At 35.2% G+C, this 20,661-nt stretch overlaps 1 protein-coding gene across 1 annotated transcript in view; it reads right to left on the bottom strand.

Annotated features, from left to right (window-relative positions):
* Positions 1–20,661, bottom strand: part of FSD1L (fibronectin type III and SPRY domain containing 1 like) — a 60,163-nt gene that overhangs the window by 25,357 nt on the left and 14,145 nt on the right. The window contains exons 2-5 of the mRNA XM_044920561.1: positions 18,588–18,683; positions 15,140–15,271; positions 10,717–10,818; positions 2,451–2,473 (exon numbers count right to left, since the gene is read on the bottom strand). Of these exons, the coding sequence (XP_044776496.1) occupies positions 2,451–2,473; positions 10,717–10,818; positions 15,140–15,271; positions 18,588–18,683 (353 nt within the window). The remainder of the gene's footprint in view (positions 1–2,450; positions 2,474–10,716; positions 10,819–15,139; positions 15,272–18,587; positions 18,684–20,661) is intronic.

The following is a 20,661-nucleotide window of genomic DNA, read 5'->3' as shown; positions in this document are numbered from 1 at the left end:
ACAACAATGCTATAATCTTTCAAAAGGCTGAATTTTTTATTTTTAAACTGAATACATTTAGATAATTGTGCCTGAAAGCCCAAATCACCTAAAATCCATAGATAATTCTCTAACATTACAGGATCCATATGGTTAGGAATGTTTTCATTCACCTTGACTTTCTTGGTTTATTTCCTATAGTACAGCTGAATACAAAGATCCTTCCCCCTTAGTTTCCTTTTTACAAAGAAAAAATAACTGCAAAACATATAGATGAACACTTTCAATTTCCTCAAAGTATCTAACTTGACTCACCCTTTCATGACCCTTTTCTTCCAAGAACCGTAAGTCCACAACAAACCTCAACTAATCATCTTCCAACATTACTAAAAGCATCCGTAAATACATACCAGTGATTTGTAAAGTTACAGAGATCTGCTATTATCTTTTCATTGTAGTTGCTGAGTTTTTCCTGTCATTCCTACTGTTTTTCCTGCATAACTTCTATCACAACAAATGATAAATATTCAGTTCTCACAGATGCTTTCATTTTTATATATTTGATTCCCTGCTCAGGTGTTACACACTCCTCCTTAAAATTCCACTTCTGCCCTCAATATAAGGGAATGATCCTTTCTTCCCTTAGTAAAAATTATTTTACTATGACTATATAATTATCTTTATATCATAAATGGCAATTATGGAATTCTAGAAGCCTGTTTCCTCGGAGAGTACCTAATATTAATATATATGTAATACATATATATCAGAGAAACCTGGACATTTTGAAGTTAAAAATCAAGTTTAAAAAATTAAGCCAAGACCCAGAAGTGTTCTTGGGCAGTAAGTAAAAATTTCATGGGTAGCCAAAATAAATAATGTATAATTTGGGGGGGGGGGGGGGAGTTTGTGCTGACAGAGAAAAGGAACCCTGATTCCTGCTATCACCTGGAAACTGACGAAATCAAGCCAAGAAATGGGCTTAGAAGAGGCAAAGAAGTCAAGCTTCACTGAAGCTTTGCATTCAACCATGAAAATTCATCATTAAATTCTGACAAACAAATCTGGATAGAGAAAGATGTCAGGGGTAAGGATAGGATTCTTGGAAGCACAGAACCATACAGATTCCTAGGAGAGGACAAGAGAAGATCTTGCAAGGGTCCTCGCAAAGTCCTTGGATAGGCCAAAGCCTGATTAGGAAATGACTTTTAATCCAGAAAATCAGAGACCATAGCAAGACTTAGTGGAGTAAGTGGCTAAACAGAAGAATAATCTAGCCACAGTGAAAGATGGATTACATGTAGCAAATTCCAGCAGACAACAACCCAATTATACCTTATCCAAAAAACTGACCTACCTACTAGCATCCACTCCTCATACAGCCAATACTTTTCACCTTCAAACTCTCATAATCACCTTTCTACATCTAGGACTGATAAGATGATCCATGTCTTTAACCACTCCCTGATATAAAATATACCAAAACTGCATAAAAATTAGTTTTTGTGCTAAGAGTGCTATGAGTGCCATGTGAATCTTGGCTCCAGTCAAACAAAAGACCATCAGAAAAACAGAATTGAAGACTTCAGCCAAAATTAACAATAGACACACTGGTTTTCACACAATCTATGATGAATAATTTTTTGAATTACCTGATGAAGAATAAATAATTTAATCTAGGATTCAGAGTGGTGCTTTGAAGAGCTATGCCTTTCAGAGAATCTCATAATCCTCAAAGGAAGAAATGATAATCTCACTACAGTTGAAGCTCTGTGATTAGCCAGGAACATCAAAACCATCCTCTCTGGGGTAACTCAATCCAGAACTGCCAGCACCTCTTCTGGCCCTTTGGTGTTTTCATTAGTGCAAATACTAAATTACCTTTCTTAATCCTGGCTCTACCAATGAGAAAGACCTTTTAAGACAGTCTCATCATTTTCTTTCATTTTCTCTTCCCACACGTTAGACAGTAGTGGCATGAGAAACAGAAGAGATGGCACCAGGAACAGGATGGAATGAGAATACAAAGGTGTTAAACAGGAGGGCAGTCAAACAGGGGAGCTTTAGCTCTTAAGGACTATTGAAAATGCTATGACTTCTCAGAAAATAAGACATACTTATAAAATTTGTGAACAACAAAAAAACACATTCCAGGACTACGTATTTTTTAATTATCCAAAATGGGTCTCTATCCATTCATAGCTAATTAAGAACTATACTAAAACTAAGTATATTATACCAGAAATGAAATTCTTTTGGGAGTACATAATTGTCCACAACTATGTTTTTAAAAAAATCTTGCTGATATATTGTTTATTCCAGAAGATATGCAAAAGAGATTTTCTTTTTTTGTACATGGCCATTAGGTATTTTCATTTTAACCAATGAAAGTCTAATAAGAAACTGTTCTTGAATTTCATTTCTGACTTCAATATTGATACTTATATAAAAACATAGGTTTTATACCATACCTATCCTTGATCTGTCTGGCAGCCTTGGAGCAAATCAGGGAGAAGAGAAAGAAGGCAGTTAGTGCTTTTCATGCAAGTTTCAATGGCAGTGACATGCAAGAAAAGTTAGGATATAAACCCTGGAATAGATTAGTTCACAGTCACCAAAACATGAATTACAGGAAATCTGTACAGTTCACATCAGCTTACATAATGTGATGTTAGAACTATATTTAAAAAAAAAAAAAATCCAGACCCCATATAAATCACCTCAAAAGGAGGAAAATTGAACACTTCAAACTAATTCCAGATGACTATATACATTTTTCCTTACCTTAAGATCATCAAAATATACCTCCACTTCCAATTCAGTCTGACACTCAACTAGAACAATCAATCTCCTTCATGGGGCACACATTTCTATGCAACCTAATGGTTTTCTTATACATTTTAAATCTGCTCTCCAATTTTTCTTCAATGATCTCTTTCACCACTTCATCATGGTTGTTCCAAGTTTTCTCTATATGCCTTCCCTGGGCAAAGACTTTGCATTCTGAGAGCTTGCCTGCTAACATATAAAACTGGGCTGCAGTTCTTCAATCCTTTACCCCAAAGAATAAAGTTATAATGACAAAAATTCAGACAAGGAGAAACCAGAGAAATACTTCTGGCAATAAGGTCTTCCCCTGAGATGACTTCATAGAAGCTGCTAACTTAAACCTACTCGGCATGAGATATCATTTTTTTTTTTTTTTTGAGAATGCTAGCAGAAGTTTAGGAAAGGGCATAGTTATCACTTGGTGCTGTACAGTATACAGAAAAACAATGAAAAATACACACAAAACCCGCTGTCCCCTTCACATTTATATACAATATATTCAACAAAAGCTTTTTTCCCCCAAACTAACCACCATAATTAACAACGCATCCAACGTAAAACATGGCTGTTTTGCTCTACACCCTACCTAGGCCTAGCATAAACCTTGGCACATGGTAATATTAATAATTATTAAATTTAACAATGTTTCTATTGCCTCTCTTCTTCAGTTCTAATCTTGTTCTTATTTGGTATTGGTCATTTTTATACCCATCCTAAAATATTCTGATCTGAGTACCTTTCTACACAAAAAACCAGAACTGACATTTAGGAGATCAGCATATGACACATTTCCAACACTACCATAATCAATTGTGAGACCTGTATACTAATCATTCTCTTTCCTTTATTAAGAAATTTTAGTCCTTACTGTTTCTACAGATCCTTTCCAAGCTCCACATTCTACAGCAAACAACCCAATTTGGTGGCATTAATATGTGTCTTAAGTCATAACACTACTTTGGTACTAGGAATAAGAAATGTTAGGAAAGTCAATTACACTCATTTTTAAAAACTGTCATTACAGCTAGATTTATAACCAAAGATTTTAATATAAATGTCAGGAGAGAGAAAAAGGAAACTCCTCTGCTCTTGGTGTTTCTTTACCTACGGAGAAGTGCCACTAGCATTACTCCTTTAGCCTCTTCTATTCCTTCATTTCTCTGGGTGAGGTGAAAGGACTTAATCTGATTATGATTTGAAAGGAGAAACTAGAAATAAGTAGCTCAGCTATTTTTCCCTCTTTCTGGCAGCTTGCTTGTCTACAGAGAACATATATTCTGTTCTTTCCCTCTACGTAGGAAGTTTCACAGAAACAGGCTCTCACACACATACACAGAGCTGACGTACCCTTGTATTGACCACACCTAAGTGGGCAAGTTTGACTAACTCTAGGATTAATATTAGAACGCTTGCCCATTGATATAAGCTAAATTCTCCAATATCATTTGATTGGTATTTGGCCTCTTATCAGCTTTATTGCTTTATCTTATTTCCTAACTGGTTTAGAACTTGGTTAGAAGAATGTTACTTACCAATCACTCTCAAAGAACCTAACAATATGAAGACCATAACTGTCTTTTTTTTTTAACAGAGATTTTCTTTCATCTTTTAAGAACATTATACACTATATATGTTTAATTTCCTTACAACAATTTTTTAAAAGTGATCTCTATACCCAATGTGGGGCTCAAACTCATGACCCTGAGATTAAGAATCACATGCTCTACTGACTGAGCCAGACAGGCACCCCCAATACTGTCTTTTAAACTGACCATAATGATTCAATTTTGTGTCTAGTATTACTTAACTTAGTAAGGTGCCATTTTTTAGTGTGTCTGTGTACAAGTATGCACATGTGCACATGCATGTAAAGCTTTCTTATCATTTAATGTACTAGGCTGCTTGTGACAAACCAGAAAAGGAGCAGATGAAAAGCCAAATAATGTTGGAAAAATTGTTGTCTTGTGCATTTATATATAAACATACCCAAGTGATCAAACTGAAGACTCAGCGGTTCCTCTTTCATTTAGGTTCGAATTTAACAGTATATACACTGTATAAATGCAGAAGGGGTTGAAAAAGTTATTCTGTGCAATGATAAAAGGGTAGAAAGTCTCAAATTCTGAAGATACTTCTCTAAAAGGGCCCAATTTTAAGAAACATCTTAAATTGGAAAATAAATTGTTTAATTTTTTTCTGGAATTTCTTCTCCCAAAGTAGAAATCTATCCAAAAGATACACATTACTGTATTGCTTGATTCCTCTAAGTTTCAATTTCAAGAGTGATGCGTTTTTGTCAATTAAACATCTCTGTTTACCAAGTGCCAAATGATTCCAGAATTTACCACTGCTCTATCTCTAACATATTTATTTGCATCTATATAATTCCACTTAGTGAGTTATGAACAGGTCTCAGTTGAATCTTTAGATTTTGGGGTAATGCTACTGTATATTATTTGAAAGCCTTCAAGAAACATTAGCTATATTACCCTGCTCAATATCACTATTTTCAATTTCAATTTTAATCACTATTTCTATTTCAATCTTCTACTGAAATCTTGTTTGCCAACACTTCATTTCTCTTTATTCAGAGATGGCTTCTTTCTCTCTCATTCCCTTCCTCCATCTCTCTAAATGTTTTCAAAATAAATCTTACAATTCTGATCCTTTATCAGTTTTAGGAATCTGTCACCTCAGACCAAACTTCCTGTAATAAGAGTACAAGTAGGAGTATTCACAAATGGTTCTTCATAATTACCAATAAAGTATAAAGAATTTAAGCCAGATCTTTTCCCAATCTCTCTTGTTTTTAATCTCCTCTAAGTAGATATAGAAACTATTTTCTTCCATGAATTGAGCAAGCACTCTAAAGGTTAAGATCTGATTGTTTCTATATTTCTTCTTGATATCATCATTTTTCTTTTCTTTTATTTTTTTAAATATTTATTTATTTGACACAGAGAAAGCACAAGCAGGGGGAGCGGCAGGCAGAGGAGAAGCAGACTCCCCGCTGAGCAGGGAGCCTGATGCGGAACTCGATCCCAGGACCCTGGGATCATGACCTGAGCTGAAGGCAGACGCCTAACCGACTGAGCCACCCAGGCGCCCGATTTTTCTCCTTTTATAGAAAGATGTTAGATGCAAAGTACCCTAAAATAACTCTACTGTGGAGCAGCTAACCGAATACTATTTTCTAAATAGTTAAAATGGGAATAATAATAAAATAAAGAAGTTTCAGATCTTCCGTATTGTACTCAATGAATCAGTCACCCAAAAAAAACAAAATTTGAGATTTCCAAATTTCTTCCCAAAGCAAAAGTTCTAAAACTCAGCAAAAAATATGGAGCATGAGACCAAGGCTTAAGAGATCTGAGTTTCATACAACACTAACCAGCAAGTCACTTAACTCTTTTAGGATTCAGTTATCTCATCTATAAAGTGATGAGCGCTAAAGTATCTTCGAACTCTAAAAGTCCATCCTAAGCCATCTTATTTGCACACAGCAACTTTTAAAATTTATCCAAAATAAATTAAGCATTTTAACAATCTAATTCTCTGAAATATAGGCTGAAATGAAGAGGCCGCAAGGGAAAAGTTAGTTAAAATCAGAGTATTAATAAAAAGCAAGAAAAATAATATAGTTGACCCTTGAACACAGGTTTGAACTGCGTGGGTCCACTTATATGCCCAGGATTTTTACAGCACAGTGTTGTAAATGTATTTTCTTTTCCTTATGATTTTCTTAGTAATATTTTATTTTCTCTAGCTTTATTGTAAGAATGCAGCATATAATACATATAACACAAAATATGCGTTAATCGACTATGTTATAGGTAAGTCTTCTCGTCAAAAGTAGGCTATGAATAGTTAAGTTTTGGGTGAGTCAAAAGTCACACACGGATTTTAAACTACATGGAGGTCAGTGCGCATAATCCCCATGTTGTTTAAGGGCCAACTGTATATCTGTTTCTGAATAACAACAGAGAAAAAAACACTCACACTGTCAAAATGATGAATCTAGCAAAAACTAGATTTCAAAATTGGCATTTGCCTGACAGAATTTGTCTTTATTTTAATTTGCAGTTAAGCCCAATAGAGTTCCTACTAACACTCTGAATGCCACACAACACTGAGAAACTTTTCAAGTCTTTTCTGTATGTTCACATAGTTTTATACTTCAGATTTTCCTACTAGATTTGGGATAGAAATTTTTGTAATGTTTCCTTGAGACAAACTGAAAATGACTAAGGGGCAAACATACAATACTTTCCCAGTATTTTTTTACAATACATAATTGAGAATACTACCCTCACCCCCAAGATACTGTATTAAGGGATGACTTGGGAAATGAAAGCGACGTAAGAGAAAGTGAAAAAGAGATAGCTTCAAAATGCTATTTTCCTTTTGGCAAAAATACCAGCTTTAAAAACAAAACAAAACAAAAAAACACTGCAAAGCAGTTGATTCCATATGTTAAAAGTTTTATATTTTCTATATATTTACCTGTTTATATAAAGAACTACTTTTCAAAAACTATGATCATTTTAGTCTTCAGAAAGCTATAGTAAACAACTTGAAATAAACTTTTAATACAGTACTGCATACATCTGTTCTATGACTAAGCATACTTATATAATAGGAAACTATATTTCTGTAAGACATAAACACCCACAAATGAAATAAAGGTGAAAAATTAGTCTGGGCTACTCTTAACAAATATTTACATTTGTTTTTAAACTGCCTTCATAACTGAAACATGCATGCTTTCAGTGAAGGTCCTCTCCTCTCTCAGCATTCCTGACTTCAACCCACAGAAAACACTTCTGCCAACACCTCTTCCCTTGAAAACATAGTGAGCTTCTACCCCTCGTCTGCTCCTCCCTCCCAGTGGTCAGAGGATGACACTGACCGGACAATATGCCAGTGGCGAGTGACTGTGAGTCTGAAGTGGAAAATACACAAAATCCATTCTCCCTTTTCATTTGTGATCAAGTCAGAAGACACTGTTCCCCTTTCACCCCACTCTGTACTTTTTATTCCACTGAAGGCTCCATGTACAGGTAACCATTCACTCCCTTCTAGTCTGACAATTGGGTTATGTGTGGCGAGACAGTGAGGAAGTGGATGCTTAGTGACTTGGAAATTGCCCCACAGACTCAGCTCTTTTCCTAAGTAGAATTCAAGTTCTAAATTCAGGGGTGGGAGAATAGAAATACTAATTTTGTCAAACGATCCAAGCAATGCTCTGCAGGCCAGTTATTAGCAGAGAAGCAGGTTTGGTGGGGTTTTGGCTACTTGTCCATCCAGAAATAAAGCAAATGATCCAAATTTCATATGCTGGTGATCCTTCTTCATATATTTACTATCAACCAAACTTCTAACAATTAAAAAAAATAGTGAAAATAAAACCAATTTGTAATGCCAAATTTTAAAAAATTACTGAAAGTATGTTCCAAAATCCTTTCCCATCTGTGCCATTTTTACTCATTTTCAGATTGTCTAATACTAGTAAACAGCATAGCTTCATATTCAATTCTCATGCTGAGGTACTGCAACGTGATCATTTAAATATCAGTATTTAAAGTACTCTTTTTGAAGATAATGAAGTCTAAAAAGACTCATGGACTGGATTTTAGCCTATGCTTTTTTTGTGCCCATGAACTGTTCATATTAATCTGATTTAATCACTTTAATATGGGATATTCATAAACAGTACACCTTAAAAGAATTTCTTTTTCCAAATATCTAACAACATACTAGATAATTATTCTTCAAATTCCAATAATTAATCTTCAAAGTCATATTCCCTATTCTGTCAGCAATTTGGTCTTTGAGGCAAGCCTATAGTCCATGCACCTGGCGAAACAAGGGATCTTGGCTCTTGACTTGGAATCAAACCATTATCTGGATACTATGTGGATGTACTAAGAAAATAATTGTAAACAATTCCCAGTTAAGCATTTTTCTTGAACAATAAACTCCAATTTCTAGGTAGGTAACACTGACAATTTATTTCACCACATTTCCAAACGGTTTAAGCTATTAAGCAGTACTACAAAATGCTGGAAAACCAAAAATATAAAATAAGAAGCAACATGGAACACTGAGAAAATATGTTTAAACCACAATGTAATTTATTTTATCAGAACCTTTACAATTTACAATCAGCTGGGAAAAAGTTTTAACAAAGTGGGAAAGGACAAAGGAAAGAGAGAAAACAGTAGCCTTTGAGAGGAAGGGGAGAGGTCTGAAAATAATAGAAAGGGAAACTTGGGAGAAACAAACTTGATCACAGTTTTTCCGAGCATCAATCCCTACTTAAATGAATTGGATTCAAGTTGTTTTTGACTACTTCTGTCCATGTTTTATGGTTTTCCTGTCTTCTTCCTCACTCTCAGGCTCTCAACAGTTAATTCTTGCTGCTATGATTATGCCTGTCATTAACAGCTGCCCCACTCCACTAGAAGGGGACTCTGTTAACGACAAGGAAACTAAAGAAAAAACTAAAAATTTAGTAGCACCATGTAATATAATAGTCACTAGATTCTGAGAAACTATCATGAAAAAAGAAAATGAATTCCTGCCCATAAACTCTATGACACTAATTCTGATGACTCAAGACATTTTTTACTTTTTGTTTTTTTTTGGCTATGTTCCAGATATTTGAGGTTATCCCATAAAAGTCCTCTGAATAGGTGATGGATAACTATATTCTAAAGTTCTTAAAGTATGATACATTTTCCTCATAATTCCTATATATAGCAAGTCCTACCAAGTGCAAAGATGAACCTACTTACAATCTACCTCTAAATTCAATGATTAATTAGTTCACGGATTTGTAGCAAAAGAACTTTTGTTTTAGTTCATTTCATTAAAAGGCACCGATTTTTAAAATTCATTTTCAGAATGCAGGGATGTAAGCCACCAAATGTTACCTTCTCAAGGAAGATTTTTTACCTTCAAGTTCACAGAAAAATCATGAAATTAAAGTATTAGATGAACACAAATGGATTATAAAGCCACCTTTCTAAGACTAATGAAATTCACTACATAGTCCACAAAGACCAAGAAATTAATATCAAATTCAAATATCTTATCTTGCTAAGATTACTACACAATATATATTTTCCTAATTATATAGCTCAAGCTGCCACTTCTCTCACACCATTTTTTAATATATTCTACATCAAATAGAGATTTGATTTGATAATTTAGTAATCATTTAAAAATGACTCTAGTTAAAATAAAAATTAGAATCTAGAATTCAGAATCTCTTAAATACCAGGATTTAGCTTAAAACATTACCAGTCTTATTATTCTACTGTTTATACTTCATACCAAACATACCCTTCAAATAAGAACCTACATTTTCATATTTTAATAAAACATTCAAACAATTACACTAAACAGTGGGACATTTAATAATAAATTTAATAGCAAACTTCACTAGGTTACAGTGCTCATATGCATCAAGTGATGTTTTCCCAATCAGCTCAAAGAAGGAAAGGAATATAAAACTAGATTTTTAAGAATGTTAATAGCAATATTAATCTTCTTTCCTTAGTCATGAAACATTTATAACAAAGGTATGACTCAGCTAAAATACACAAGTACCCTTAAAATAAATGACCAATAATTGGGATGTAACTGAAAAGGAAAATAACTTGATTCATCTGAATAAAGCATTAAAGAGAAATTAAATAATTTGTTCATGACCCTAAAGACACATACATCCAGGTGTCCACTTTGTAATAAATGAATAGATAGCATTTTACTTAAGAAATACAAAGACTTTTTTATTAGAAATGACTTAATAAATCCAAAACTGAAAGGGAAAACATCATTTTTTAAAATAAGGCTCTCCTATTTAAGTGGTTAGTTTAGGTTTTTTGGCTGGTTTTTTTATACCTTTGAAAATTCTTCAGGTTCCTTTATATCTAGTGACCGTGTTGCAAATTCTAGTAGTTCTTCCGAGTTCTCCAAGGCATTATTACATTGACTGAGCTGACTCTAAAAAACAATAATAAATCTTTAAAATAAAATTTCCTATTTCCATGAAAACCTTAAATATATACTGTTATAATGAACTTACAATTTTAATAGCAAAAACTTAACAAAAAATATTTCAGGGAGCTATTAAAATAACATATTCACTAGTCATATATGTAACAAATTTTAACTGTCCTTTATATTGTACTTATCATCTTTCCATAATTTGTCCAAAATAGCTTAACTGCATACAGATACAGATACAGTCATCATTTAAAAACACAACACAAAATAAAGCAATTATGAATAGTTCAGGTCAAATTTACTTAAAGATTTTTCTCAGTCAGGGCTGTCAGAAATCCATCAACAATTTATTTTTTTTAACTATCAACAATTTAAATTAAAATATCAAAATAATCCATCTGCAGAAAACATCCTCTATAAATGAAGACTAGGCTACTTGATGATATTTAACAATTTAAACTAAAGTTTATGAATCAAGTTACAGGTACATACACTTGAGCACAATTTTAGTACTCCATTCATCATATTACTCAAGTAATACATACTACCATAAATGCTAATTTATAGTTTCCAAAATTGGATAACATAGGAATCACAAATGCAAGTGCCAAGATTTCAAAAAGAATAAAGAGGAACAAAAGATGGTAACTGTTACAGTGATGTGCCCTGTTAGAGTGATGTATTAATTTCATGTACCAGTCGTCTTTCTTATTCAGTTCTCTGTCACTCTATCATCTGTGGTCTAAAACTAAGCCCAGTTGTGCAAAAATATTGTTAGTGATACCTTTAAACAAAGAAACAGATCTATTTCTGAGTTTTTTAATGTACCCAAGGTTCTTCTTCAGAATATTAGTATCTATTTACTACTATCTATTCCATATTCAAATCTACTTAGGTATCCCTTAAGATCAGCACTAAGGATAAACTATGGCTCATTTTATTGGTTTCTGAATGTGTTATATCTCTGGAAAAGGAGAATAATTTTGCCATATTTTGGGTTAAAAGAGGTTTTCATGTATTATTCTAAGAACCTAACCACAATTTCCTAAAAATCCTACTATTCCTAGTGTTCCTCTTATGAGTTCCAAAGAATAATTAACAAACCACCATTTGAAATATCCCATTTGTATAAGAGCTTTATGAAAAGTTTAAGCAAAATCAGGGAGAACAAAATGGTAGCTACAAATGGTCTACACAGGATCACTAGGGGAGACTAAGTTAATGTAGTATATTAAAGTAAAAAATAACAAAAAAAATAAGCAATATATCTCAAGAAACTATTAAAGTGAAAGAATCCAATCTGAGGTCAAAGTTTAAGATAAAATATCTTATTCTAAGAAAATGCTATGGGCGCACCTGGTGGCTCAGCTGGTTAAGCATCTGCCTTTGGCTCAGGTCATGATCTCAGGATCCTGCGATCGAACCCCATATGGGGCTCCCTGCTCAGCGGGGAGTCTGCTTCTCCCTCTCCCTCTGCCCCTCCCCCTGCGGGTACGCTCTCTCTCTCTCTCAAATAAAATCTTTAAAAAAAAAAAAAAAAGAAAGAAAATGCTATGAATTTGCTTTCAAGTCAAGAGGAAAAGTTTAGGGGCGCCTGGGTGGCTCAGTTGGTTAAGCGACTGCCTTCGGCTCAGGTCATGATCCTGGAGTCCCGGGATCGAGTCCCGCATCGGGCTCCCTGCTCGGCAGGGAGTCTGCTTCTCCCTCTGACCCTCCCCCCTCTCATGTGCTTTCTCTCATTCTCTCTCTCTCAAATAAATAAATAAAATCTTTAAAAAAAAAAAAAAAAAGAGGAAAAGTTTAAAAAAAGGGTACAAAGGAATATAATTTAAAGACAGTAACTTGTCAGTTATTTAGAGTGATAAAATTTTAATGAAAACAACATGCTATCAAGTTTATGAACCCAAAAGAACAGAGATGTTCTACTGTCTCCAACTAAAGAAAGAAATGGCATTGGTAGCCAAGTTGTGATTCTTTTTAATAATTGGTTTTTAAACTATCCCAAAAAAGCTTTATGGTTTGAATTACCATTAGGCTGATACCATCCTAGCTATTCCTTTGAATCATAACACAACAATGAAGTTATGTTCACTAAGCTTGTATTTCAACAACTCAGTCTTACTTTGCAGCCTACTGTCATCTCAGTATCTCTTCATCTCCCCTAGATCACTATTCCTATGAAAAAAAAAAATTGCCAAAATTTTGTGGCATTGAGAGGCAAGTATTAAGAGTTATAAAGGATAATTGGATGTACAATTTAAAAAAAGGAAAAAAAGAAAACAATGGAATCACTGGAAAACACAAAGATCTCAAGTGATGATACAGGAAGAGAAAATGGTCCTAACATCTTTGCAGTCACCACTTCCAAACAGTATCATCTCACACCCATTAAGATGGCTACTACCAAAAAATTTAAAAATATGGATGAATGGGTGATGGTGGTCAAGAGGTACAAATTTCCAGTTACAAAATAAGTCCTAGGGATGTAATATACAGCATGGTGAAAAGAATTAATAATATACTGTATATATTTTTTCAAGTAAGCTCTAGGCCCATTGTGGGGCTTGAGCTCAAGACCCCAAGTTCAAGAGTCAAATGCTCTACCAACTGAGCCAGCCAGGTGCCCCTACTGTACTGTATATTTAAACATTGCTAAGAAAGTAGAACTTAACTTATCAAACTTCACACCCAAGATACAAATGATCGTCAAGAAATGGGCAGAAGACATGAACAGACATTTCTCCAAAGAAGACATCCAAATGGCCGACAGACATGAAAAAATGCTCAACACCACTCAGCATCAGGGAAATGCAAATCAAAACCACAATGAGATACCACCTCACACCACTCAGAATGGCTAAAACTAACAAGTCAGCAAACAACAGATGTTGGCAAAGATGTGGAGAAAGGGGAACCCTCTTACGCTGTTGGTGGGAATGCAAACTGGTGCAGCCACTCTGGAAAACAGTATGGAGGTGCCTCAAAAAGTTAAAAATAGAATTATCCTATGACCCAGCAATTGCACTACTAGGTATTTATCCAAAGGGTACAAACACAGTAATTCGAAGGGGCCCGTGCACCCCAATGTTTATAGCATCAATGTCCACAACAGCCAAACTATGGAAAGAGCCCAAATGTCCATTGACAGATGAGTGGATAAAGAAGATGTGGAATATTACTCAGCCATCAAAAACAATGAAACCCTGCCATTTGCAATGATGTGGACGGAACTAGAGGGTATTATGCTGAGCGAAATAAGTCAGTCAGAGAAAGACAAATACCATATGATTTCATTCATATGTGGAATTTAAGAAACAAAACAGATGAACATAGGGGAAAGGAAGGAAAAATAAAATAAGATGAAAATTGAGAGGGAGGCAAACCATAAGGGACTCTTAACTATAGGAAACAAACTGAGAGTTGCTAAAGGGGAGGTGAGTGGGGGAAAGAGATAATCAGGTGATGGGCATTAAGGAGGGCACCTGATGTAACGAGCACTGGGTGTTATTTGCAACTGATGAATCACTAAATTCTACCTCTGAAACTGATGAAAAAAAATATGACATACATTTAAAGCAATAATTTGTGAACAGTCTCAGAAAAAAAGAGTAGATCTTAAAAGTTCTCATCACAAGAAAAAAACGTATAACTGTGTGGTGATGGATGTCAACTAGACTTACTCTAGTGGTCATTTTGCACTATGTATAAAAACTAAAATACTACATTGTACATCTAAAACCAACATAATGTTATAGGTCACATCTCAGTTTATTTTTTTTAAAGATTTTATTTATTTATTTGAGAGAGAATGAAAGCGAGAGAGATCACAGGAGGGAGAGGGAGAAGCAAACTCACCGCTGAGCAGAGAGACTGACACGGAGCTCAATCCCAGGACCCTGAGACCATGACCTGAGCCATAATACTGAATAATTTCACTTATATGAGGTATTTGGAATAATCAAAATCATGGAAACACATTGGTGTTTGCCAGGTGTGGGGTAAGGGGCAAACAGGAAGTTGTTGTTCAATGGGTATAGAGTTTCCGTTTTAAAAGATAAAAAGTGCTAGAGATCTGTTACACAACAATGTCAACAGAGTTAACACTACTGAACTGTACATTTAAAAATGGTTATAAGGGTAAATCTTGGGTTTTTATCACAATTAAGAAAAAACAAGATATCTATAACCAAAACAAAGTTAATAATCATTTTTCTAGAAGATAAAAGTAGTTATTCACAGAAATTCACCGATTTTTGCTGTCAATAAATCAAGTATTAGACTAAAATTATTCATATTTAAATATGTTAAGTGATCTCACCTGTAACTCTTGTGACTTACGAGCTTGTTCCTGCTTGATACTATTAATCATACTTTCTTTCACCTCATCCAAAATAGAATATAAACTATCAAATTCTTCATCTAACTCCGAAAGTATGTTAGAAGAATTCTCCTGTTTAATAAACAAAACAATGATTTTACTGAAGCTGTCAAACACTGGAAAACTAAAAGATACGCTTAGCAAAGGAGAAAACAGATTCACAGTATAAACTACCTCAGGCTAAAATCATATAAACAACAAAATTCTAGTATGTGACATAGGCTTTAAAAATAAGTAGGGTGCCTGGGTGGCTCAGTTGGTTAAGCGACTGCCTTCGGCTCAGGTCATGATACTGGAGTCCCAGGATCAAGTCCCGCATCGGGCTCCCTGCTCAGCGGGGGGGTCTGCTTCCCCCTCTGACCCTCCCCCCTCTCATGTGCTCTCTCTCTAATAAATAAATAAAATCTTTAAAAAATAAATAAATAAATAAAAATAAGTAAACCCTAGAAGCTGGCTGCTAATGCTGACAGCACTATCGCAGTTATGCTGTGAGTTAAGCAGCTTTTTATGGACTAGCCCATATTCTTTTCACCTTTTAGAACACTGTTTCCACAAGACAACGTGAAAGGTTGTTTTAAGGATGCCAACTTGTCCAGACCTTCAGGTTCCAAGGCAGACCCTAAGCCAGTGGTTCGTGACCCTTGTTGTGCATCAGAATCATCGATGGTGCATTTTTTTTTTTTTTTAAAGATTTTTATTTATTTATTTGAGAGAGAGAGAATGAGAGAGAGCAAGCACATGAGAGGGGGGAGGGTCAGAGGGAGAAGCAGACTCCCCGCCGAGCAGGGAGCCCGATGCGGGACTCGATCCAGGGACTCCAGGATCATGACCTGAGCCGAAGGCAGTCGCTCAACCAACTGAGCCACCCAGGCGCCCTCGATGGTGCATTTTAATAAAAATATTCGAGATTTTGATTCCATAACTGAAGAATAGTGTGCACATACAGGGACGTGGCTAATTTTGTGAACTCTTAAAATCTTTCAGGTTGTCTAAACCAGTGCATTTACATAAGATATACAGAACTTAAAAGACCAAGCAATTCCTTACTGGATGTAAGAGATTTATCAAACACTGAATTTTAGTGCTCGAAAGAACTCAGAAGTCATCTACTGACTAGAATTTGTAGTCAAACTCCTAAATTTTAGGAGTTAAAATACAGAAAGGTGACTTGCCCAAAGCCACACAACTAGTTACCGGAGGTAGAATCAATAAAGCATTTCAAGCCTGCTGACTTCTCAGAGTTCCTCACTGCCTCAATTAAGCAAGATGCTGGTATTTCAACAATAACTTAAAATATGTGTGAAATCTCTAGATGAGCAATATCCCACACTTGCAGCAATTATGACACAGAAGAAATTATGTTAGGCATTTTTCAATTTTTTTTAAAAGATTTTATTTATTTGTTTATTTGACAGAGAGAGACACAGCGAGAGAGGGAACACAAGCAGGGGGTAGTGGGAGAGGGAGAAGCAGGCTTCCTACTGAGCAGAAAGCCGGATGTGGGGCTCGATCCCAGGACCCTGGGATCACGACCTGAGCCGAAGGCAGACACTTAACGACTGAGCCACCCAGGCACCCCAGGCATTTTTCAATTTAGATGAATCATTCAATTCAGAGAATTGGCACTGGTTAAGAGAACTAATATGTAGAATCTACTGTAATAACATAAACCAATCTTTTGCTTATAATTTTTCTTTAAACATTTATTTATTTGACAGAGAGAGATACAGCGAGAGAGGGAACACAAGCAGGGGACTGGGAGAGGGAGAGGCAGACTCTCCAGAAGAGTAGGGAGCCCAATGCGGGGCTCGAGCCCAAGACCCTGGGATCATGACCTGAGCCAAAGGCAGAAGCTTAACGACTGAGCCACTCAGGTGCCCCTTTTGCTTATTAATTTTTATAAAAGCCAGACATCAACTCACTGGAGTCTTACCAAAAGTGGTGTTAATCATTTTACTAATTGACTTACAGTGATAAAGAACAAGCTGTGGCAAAAGAAATGTGCAGTCTGGTAGGCAAAGGACCTAAGTCAAATCTCGCATTAACCACTTAGTAACAGTGTGACCTCGGACAAGCCACTTAAATTCCTGGACCTCAGTTTACTCATCAGTAAAAAGAGAATGGACTACTCAAACCAATGGGCACATCCTTACAGTCTCTTGCCTACTACCTCTTATGCTCCCATCTCCAGGGACAAGAATGTAGCTAAATTCCCCCTCTATTTTTTTTCTGGATTCTAAGGTAGAATACTAATAACTTACTAACCAGAAAAATAGTTTGGGCTAGTTCACAGTCTTTTTCCAGATGTCAAATGTGATGATTCTCTTATATATAGATCAAGAGCCTTAGGACAACGAGCTTTGCTTATTTAAAGACAGTAGATTCATAGATTCACCAAATTTTCCAGTAAAATAGTTTGGGAAAGACAGTTAAAGTGGTGAAGATCTTAATCAACTAACTTCAATTACAACAAAATCAGAAGTAAAGGAAATACAAGGACCATAAGGTTTAACAGGCCAAGACCCAGGCAATAACCTAGGTTCAAACAAAAACCACAGAAAAGGATTTACTGTCAACAAGTGTCCTATAAATCTTGTTTACTTCACCAAAAAATGACCATTAAATTCACTAAGGCATATTCATCAACATTCGATTATATACAGTATGGATTATCTCCCCAAACCTGGGACCATTTCCTTAAGTATTCCTCTTTCTCATTAGGCACTTTTTTACTTTTATTTTTTACTTTCTTCCAGTTCTATAAGCAGACCTCTTACCATCCACATTTTCCTTCCACTACTATTTATTGTAAAAGAAATGGTTAACTTCCCAGTACTCCAAAAAAATATAATTTGTTCTTAATTGGAATTACAAAAGACAAATCTACAATGGAAAGGGTCAAAAGTGAGCACTATAATATTCCCTACCAACTACTATTGCAGTCTTCTTCTTTCCTTACTATTTGACCTTTCCACTGACAGTACAGAAATAGTAAGGAAAACATTTTTATTTATCTACCATTTAAAAACCTTACTCTTGAGGCGGGCGCCTGGATGGCTGAGTTGGTTAAGTGTCTGCCTTCAGCTCAGATCATGATCCCAGGGTCCTGGGATCGAGCCCCACATCAGACTCCCTTCTCAGCCAGAAGTCTGCTTCTCCCTCTCCTCTGTCCTTCCCCTCCACTTGTGCATGCACGCTCTCTCTCTCTCAAATAAATAAAATCTTAAAAAAAAAAAAGCACATGCATTTAAATAAATAAAAGAAAAACCTTCCTCTCACCTCCTTTAATTTATAATCTAGAGTTAATGTAGTATATTTATACTTTTGATTTGGCCCAACAATCATTCACTGTGACATATTACACAAACATTTTTAAAAAGATTAATACCTGAACTCCTTTTAGTGTTTGATTTAGTGTATCAATAAAGTTCTGAATTTCATCATTTTTATTTGCCAGGGTTGAAATGATCCTTTGTAGAGCTTCCTAGGATTAAAACAAGAAAAACACTTAGCATTATGATATTTTAATAAGAGAGTTATAAACCGTAACAATTCTCTAAACAAACCATATAAGAGGAGAAATGTAAAGTTTCTCATTGTTAAATTTCCAAAGGCCTATAATTACAAAAGATGGGATATGTATTTGTGCTGTTTTACAACCTCTTATTTCTAGGGTACATTTTACTCACCACCATACCGTTCATACTGAAGATGATCAATATTATTTAATACTAATAGTATTATTTTAGGTCACAGGGCCAGGGCCAAGGAATAAAACCAAATCCTTAAATGTTGCAAAAACAAATGGAACTTTCTAATATGATATTAGGCTATAAGGAAGAAAAACAAAGAGGCAGTAAAAGTTGACATTTTATTTATTTATAAAAATAAAAAACACTTTAGAAATATGAACGTAGATAAATTTGTAGCTAAAATTATAATATTCATTGCAATATTTACAGATGCTGTAAACTCATAAATAAGTTAAGTAATTTTTGTAGCAAATACTTCAGACTTTTTGATAGTGCTTCCTATTTAAATAAAGCACTTGGTTATTTAATCATCCCACACTCTCTAGCTCAGTGCTGTACAATATAATTTTCTGCTATGATGGATATATCCTATATAGGCTGTCCAAAATGGCAGTCAATAGCTATATGAAGCTAACGAGCTCTTGAAATGTAGACAGAACTGAGGAACTCAGTTTATTGTTTTTAACTTTAATTATTTTCACTTTTTATAGCCACATGTGACAAGTACTGTCATATTGGACAGCACAGGTCTAGTTGTTCAGTAACTCTTCATGGGTAGTAATAGCAAAATCCATACAAGGTACTTGTATTTTCAGTAAAAATCAAATGCAAGTACTTGTACTTTATAATTTTCCCAGAAGCACAAGCCTTGTTTCTGTAAGCACTTACAAGTGTAAATAATTTAATAATAAATAATGTTTAATAAACATTATTAAATCACTTTGTGATAAAGGTTCTCCTCAAAATATAATCGGACATTGATAAAGAGCTATATATAAAGAGCTCAGGAAATAAACTGATAAAGGGATAATATTTTAATAAATGTTCATAAGCCCTTATAGTAGTAAAAAATTAAAAATAATCACAACAGTTCTCATTTCTCACAAGAATCCCTGGAGATAAGGAGGTATTATCATCATCCCTGAGGCTGCCTAGGGCTCTCTGCTGTATTCACTTACCTATACTATTTCTTCCCATCCTCACTGCTGGTGGTATTTTAGTATAATAATACAGTGAAATTATGCTATGAAAGAAGATTAACACCAAGAGTTAGCTGTTTATCCTGTTGGTGTTCCTCCCAGAAACAGGTGCACCAAGATTTGAATACAAAGACAACCAGCAGAGGGGCAGAATGAAGCTGGGACTTGGGGCAGGAGTGGGCATAGTTGTAGGGGCAAGAATGGTAGTACAGAGATGTAGAAAAGGAGGGCAGTGGACTTAGTCTTCCAGTTATTCATCCAAGGTTGGTTCTATATCTATTTAAAAACACAAAAGAAGAGTAAAAATGGTTCTGCACAATCACTGGACTGTGTAGAGTAACCTTCAATTAAGACTGGGCTCTCTCAGTTGAGCATTTGGCTCTAGATTTCAGCTCAGGTCATGGTCTTGGGGTCATGAAATCGAGCCCCAGGATGGGCTCAGCAGGAGTCTGCTTGGGATTCTCCCTCTCCCTCTGCCCCCTGACTCTTGCTCTCATTTCCTGCTCTCTCTCTCTAAAATAAATAAAGAAATCTTTAAAAAGAAAAAAAGAGACTAGGCTCTTTTTGGTAAATGGACTATAGCTGCCTCCCTTTTTATTGCTCCTAATGGCAGGGGTCCACATCCATATGGTACAGATGAGAAAATGGTAGTAAATGCTAGGAAGTTAAAAATTATGCTCTGTCTCCAAAATCCATGCAGTTTACCTCTTTAGAATACTGTCTCTAAGTC

This window comes from Neomonachus schauinslandi, chromosome 13 (genome assembly GCF_002201575.2).
Source record: "Neomonachus schauinslandi chromosome 13, ASM220157v2, whole genome shotgun sequence".
NCBI lineage: Eukaryota > Metazoa > Chordata > Mammalia > Carnivora > Phocidae > Neomonachus > Neomonachus schauinslandi.
The sequence above is the reverse complement of the archived record's forward strand: the minus strand, read 5'-3'. Positions and strand labels throughout refer to the sequence as shown.